The 4,921-nt window shown below is 38.0% G+C and overlaps 1 protein-coding gene across 2 annotated transcripts; it reads left to right on the top strand.

The window, feature by feature from the left end:
• Positions 1-623: 623 nt before the first annotated feature.
• LOC141910728 (large ribosomal subunit protein uL2-like) lies at positions 624-4,753 on the top strand. Of its 2 annotated transcripts, none has more exons than XM_074801467.1 (6): positions 624-735; positions 986-1,272; positions 1,814-2,032; positions 2,533-2,648; positions 3,822-3,908; positions 4,623-4,753. In XM_074801467.1, the coding sequence occupies exons 2-6, from the start codon at positions 993-995 to the stop codon at positions 4,701-4,703; spliced, it is 783 nt and encodes a 260-aa protein (XP_074657568.1). In that variant the 5' UTR covers positions 624-735; positions 986-992; the 3' UTR covers positions 4,704-4,753. The 2 variants fall into 2 exon arrangements, with proteins under 2 accessions (XP_074657568.1, XP_074657567.1); XM_074801466.1 differs by having other exon boundaries at positions 637-779.
• Positions 4,754-4,921: the final 168 nt, after the last annotated feature.

Genomic DNA, 4,921 nt, shown 5'->3' with positions numbered 1-4,921 from the left:
AAATGCGACCGATTTACAAAGACTCGCCGCCCGGTATATATACCCTCGCACTAACCACGTGACCGCCTACCAGCCGCGGGAGCGTTCCGTGTTTCATCAACCCGTAACACGTGACCGGCGCACCGAGGGGAGCGGTTCGTTCGCTCACCGTTATCAAAATTCAAATTTATTTATTGTTTATTCTGATGACAATATTTTAGTATCGGGGTACATAACGTTCAAGATTGGGCCCAAAACGGGCGAGAAAATACGCGAGAAGTAGAAGAGTGAAATGTATTGAGAATTAAGACGCTTGAACCGTATCGACCTAGAGCTAGGGAGCGGTCTGTCATATACTAACCCTCTCGCACCGATCTCTCAAAATTCGAGAACATTTACCAAAGGTTTTGAATCGAAGGTTTACATTTCTTCAGGACCGAGCAATTTCAAAAATCATAGGTGTACACATTAAATGTAGTTCGGTTTTTTGGTTTGAGGTTTTGGTAGTGCCCACGTGTTCCACGGGTTTTAAAATACTTACCGGTCCCTAGCGATTGAGGAGGCTAGAAAATAATTTTAAAAAACATTTTTGTATATTTTGCAAAAAAATTAACGAAATAAATCTTTAGATATTCATAAGATATCGTCAGTTTGTGTTCATTCGAAAATTAAATGCGCTTCGCGAGTTTTGATAATTCTGATCAGTTTTACGACATCTCAGTTACTTCCTTTACCAAACGTCGGCTACTATCACAGGTATGGCTTCAGAACGATACATCGATAAAATCCGCTAAATTAGAGTAATTAGAACTAACATCGTTTATTAATCGCCGATTATTATTATAGTTAACAAATTTATTAATGGTTTTATGTGAATATTTCGTGGCTAATTATACTTTTTACGGTTAGAAATTGACCTCGAACGTTGACCGTCAAAAAGGTTCCGGGTTTACACATCGTGTATGATACAAGGATGACATGTGCTTTTATGAATTATATTTTACAGCCAGACAATGGGACGTGTTATTAGAAGTCAGCGTAAAGGTGCTGGCAGCGTTTTCCGCTCGCATACGAAAAACCGCAAAGGCGCCGCTAAACTGAGACCGGTCGACTACGCCGAGAGGAATGGTTACATCAAGGGCGTCGTGAAAGAGATCCTTCACGATCCCGGACGTGGCGCTCCGTTGTGTAGGGTTCGATTCCGTGATCCGTACAAGTATAGAATGAGAACCGAGACTTTTTTGGCGGCCGAGGGCATGTACACCGGGCAGTTTGTTTACTGTGGAAAGAAAGGTCAGTTCACGTTCACCATTCTTGATTTATTTTTCAGAGTCATTGACAATGTTTTGAAATGTTTATTGATTTTAGATGGTTAGGGATTGTTTAAAATGCCTAACCCCCAACCCTTAATAACACAAGCGTGACATTGACACGAAGTCTAAACTCTTGGGTCTCGGATCCAGAAATTCCAGTTTTAGTTTTTCCGGTGGAAAGAAAAATCACAAATTCCGGCTTCATTTAAATCAGGGAATTTTAATGTTTTGTCTGATGTTCATTGGTGTGTTGAGCGGCACACGGAACTTCTTGATTTAACAAATAGCACCCACTGAGGATATCTTATAAATTAGGTCAGGGGTTAGGGAGATACCAGGGACAATAGGATTCCTTCAAATTGATTGAATAATTGAGGATCCGACAAATATGGTGGTCAGTTGTACGTCTAACCTTAGTAACCCTGGTATTAAAAGGTAGAAATGATTGAAGTGCCTCCGACCAAACTGAAATGACTGTTGTCTCGCTGGAAATTAACGCGTTTAGATTGATTGTATTTCAGCTGTATTACAGATCGGTAATATCCTCCCCGTCGGAGCGATGCCCGAGGGTACGATCGTCTGCTGTTTAGAAGAGAAGACCGGTGACCGAGGTCGTCTGGCGAGAGCGTCGGGAAACTACGCCACCGTCATCTCTCACAATCCCGATACGAAGCGATCGCGAGTGAAACTTCCGTCGGGAAGTAAACGTGTAATTCCGTCTGCTAACAGAGCCATGGTCGGTTAGTATTACATCACAGCTTAACTGATCTGTATTCTTAGTAATGAACATTGTTACAGGGTTCCTACGACTTCTTGATTCTGTAATGACTCCTAATTGGAAAGTGCTTTGAAGGTGGTTAAAACTCTTCCGATTAGGGGATAATGCTCCTTGGAAACGCCTTCAATTTCAATTTTGAGGAATTGGAAATCAGAAATTTTTGTCTAGTTTGAAGCTGTACAGTAAACTATGCCTAAATCGGTACAGTTTTTGCCCTAATAGGAGGTTACTCAAATAGAAACTGATTTTAGGTAGGGGGTAGTCAAGTTTAAATATTTGCTTATAAAACCATCTTTTACTGAGATTGTCAGTATCGATATTGGAGGTGTCTACAGTAATTGGGATAATTTGATAATTCTTGAACTTTTGTATCCAGGAATCACGGATCTGTAGGTACCGTGTTCAAATAATGTGGAGATGACTGTTTCGAAAAAGTTTTTAATCGTATTTTTGTTTTGACAGGAATTGTTGCCGGAGGAGGACGTATCGATAAACCTATGTTGAAAGCCGGTCGTGCTTATCACAAATACAAGGCCAAGAGAAACTGTTGGCCTAAAGTTCGTGGTGTTGCTATGAACGTAAGTAACCCTGCCGCTAAACCAACCCGTCTTGTCACGCTCCTTTTATCAACAGTCCTATGATGAAAAAACTTAATGTATGATCATTTATGATTATGAAAATATTCACTCTAATTTTTTCCTGAGGACTAATTTTGATATAAATTATTAGAAGTTCGACGATATTTTGTAGTTTGTTATAAACATTTTTTTTTGTGTCCTATGATGAAATATCAATCACTGATATCTCGTGATTAGTAAATTCTCACTCTAATTTTTTCCTGAGGACAAATTTATTTTCTAGATAATTTTAAGATTAGATTTTCAAGTTGCGCTGATGTTTTCTATTCACTTTTCTCTGAAATATTCGTGTAGAACATTTAGAGGCTGTTTCTGAGCAACATTCAATTATTATTCTCATGTTTTTTAAAAGCTGCGAAGTTTTATTCTTTCATTTTAAAACTGATTTGAGAACGCGATGAGGAAATACAAGTTCTTCACTTTGAACTGAATTTTAACCATGTTGTCAAGCACTGGGCACTGAGCGTTTCAAAATATCAAAACCCTTTAAAAAAAATTTTGAACTATACTTCTTAAGACCTACTTACATTTAACAAACGCGATGAGGAAATAAAAGTTCTTCACTTTGAACTGAACTCAACCATGTTGTCAAGCACTGGGCACTGAGCGTTTCGAAATATCAAAATTCATAAAGAAAATTATCATGAAGCTTAAGTTAACCTTAAAATTTCAACGCGATGAGGAAATAAAAGTTCTTCACTTTGAACTGAATTTTAACCATGTTGTCAAGCACTGGGCACTGAGCGTTTCAAAATATCAAAACCCTTTAAAAAGAATTTTGAACTATACTTCTTAAGACCTACTTACATTTAACAAACGCGATGAGGAAATAAAAGTTCTTCACTTTGAACTGAACTCAACCATGTTGTCAAGCACTGGGCACTGAGCGTTTATGATTAAGAAATATATAGATAATTTAAATTTTAAATGTTAGAATTTCAACGCGATGAGGATATTAAAGTTCTTCACTTTGAACTAAATTTCAACCATGTTGTCAACAACTGTGCGCTGAAATATCTATTAACTTAAATCAGGATTTTCAGAAACATGTTTAGTTTTCTAACTGCAATTTATTTCGTTGTAATCCACGTTGTGTTTGTTGTTATTTTTCAGCCCGTTGAGCATCCTCACGGTGGTGGTAACCATCAACATATTGGTCACGCTTCGACCGTCCGAAGAGATACATCACACGGACGAAAGGTAAGCGTATTGTTTTGAATTCTTCGAACGTTGATATCTTGTTGCCGTGATGATTTCTTATCATTATCTCTGAAAAAAACTCCCGTGTGGAACATTTAGAGGCTGTTTCTGAGCAACAAATATTAATTTTCAATTCGAGAAATCAGTTAATGATAGCAGCTGGCTTTATTTGCAAAGACATCTTATTCTTATGGGAATTTCGGATCCCAGATTTGAGAACGCGATGAGGAAATAAAAGTTCTTCACTTTGAACTGAATTTTAACCATGTTGTCAAGCACTGGGCACTGAGCGTTTCGAAATATCAAAAACCGTCAAGAAAAATTTATAATTGCTCTAACACAGACCTACGTACTACTTACTAAACGCGATGAGGAAATAAAAGTTCTTCACTTTGAACTGAACTCAACCATGTTGTCAAGCACTGGGCACTGAGCGTTTCGAAATATCAACATTTATAAAGAAAATTTTCCTGAAGCTTAAAGTAAACCTTAAAATTCCAACGCGATGAGGAAATAAAAGTTCTTCACTTTGAACTGAATTTTAACCATGTTGTCAAGCACTGGGCACTGAGCGTTGAGATAAAAATAAAAGTTCTTCACTTTGAACTGAATTTTAACCATGTTGTCAAGCACTGGGCATTGACCAACTCCCCATCGACCCTCTGTGTCTGATATTGTAGAGTGTATACTGAATGTTACTCGGTTTATTTTCAGGTCGGTCTGATCGCTGCCAGACGTACTGGTAGATTAAGAGGAAGCAAGAAAGAAGTTGAAAAGAAATCCGATAAAGAATAATTTATGACAAACAAAGCGGAAATAAATAAATTGTCATTGTACAGAAGGAATTAATAGCGAGTTGATGAATTAATTTCTCTCCTTATTCCACTTGACTTGAGAGGACATAGGTCAGTTTCGTTCAATGGCTCTTTCTGTCCTTAGAGGCGGATCGCATTTAAAGGAATCGTTCTGGATTTGTTCCCTTCTCCCCGGTTTGCGGTTCATTTTCAACTGAA

This window comes from Tubulanus polymorphus, chromosome 9, assembly GCF_964204645.1.
Source record: "Tubulanus polymorphus chromosome 9, tnTubPoly1.2, whole genome shotgun sequence".
Lineage (NCBI taxonomy): Eukaryota > Metazoa > Nemertea > Palaeonemertea > Tubulaniformes > Tubulanidae > Tubulanus > Tubulanus polymorphus.
The sequence above is the reverse complement of the archived record's forward strand: the minus strand, read 5'-3'. Positions and strand labels throughout refer to the sequence as shown.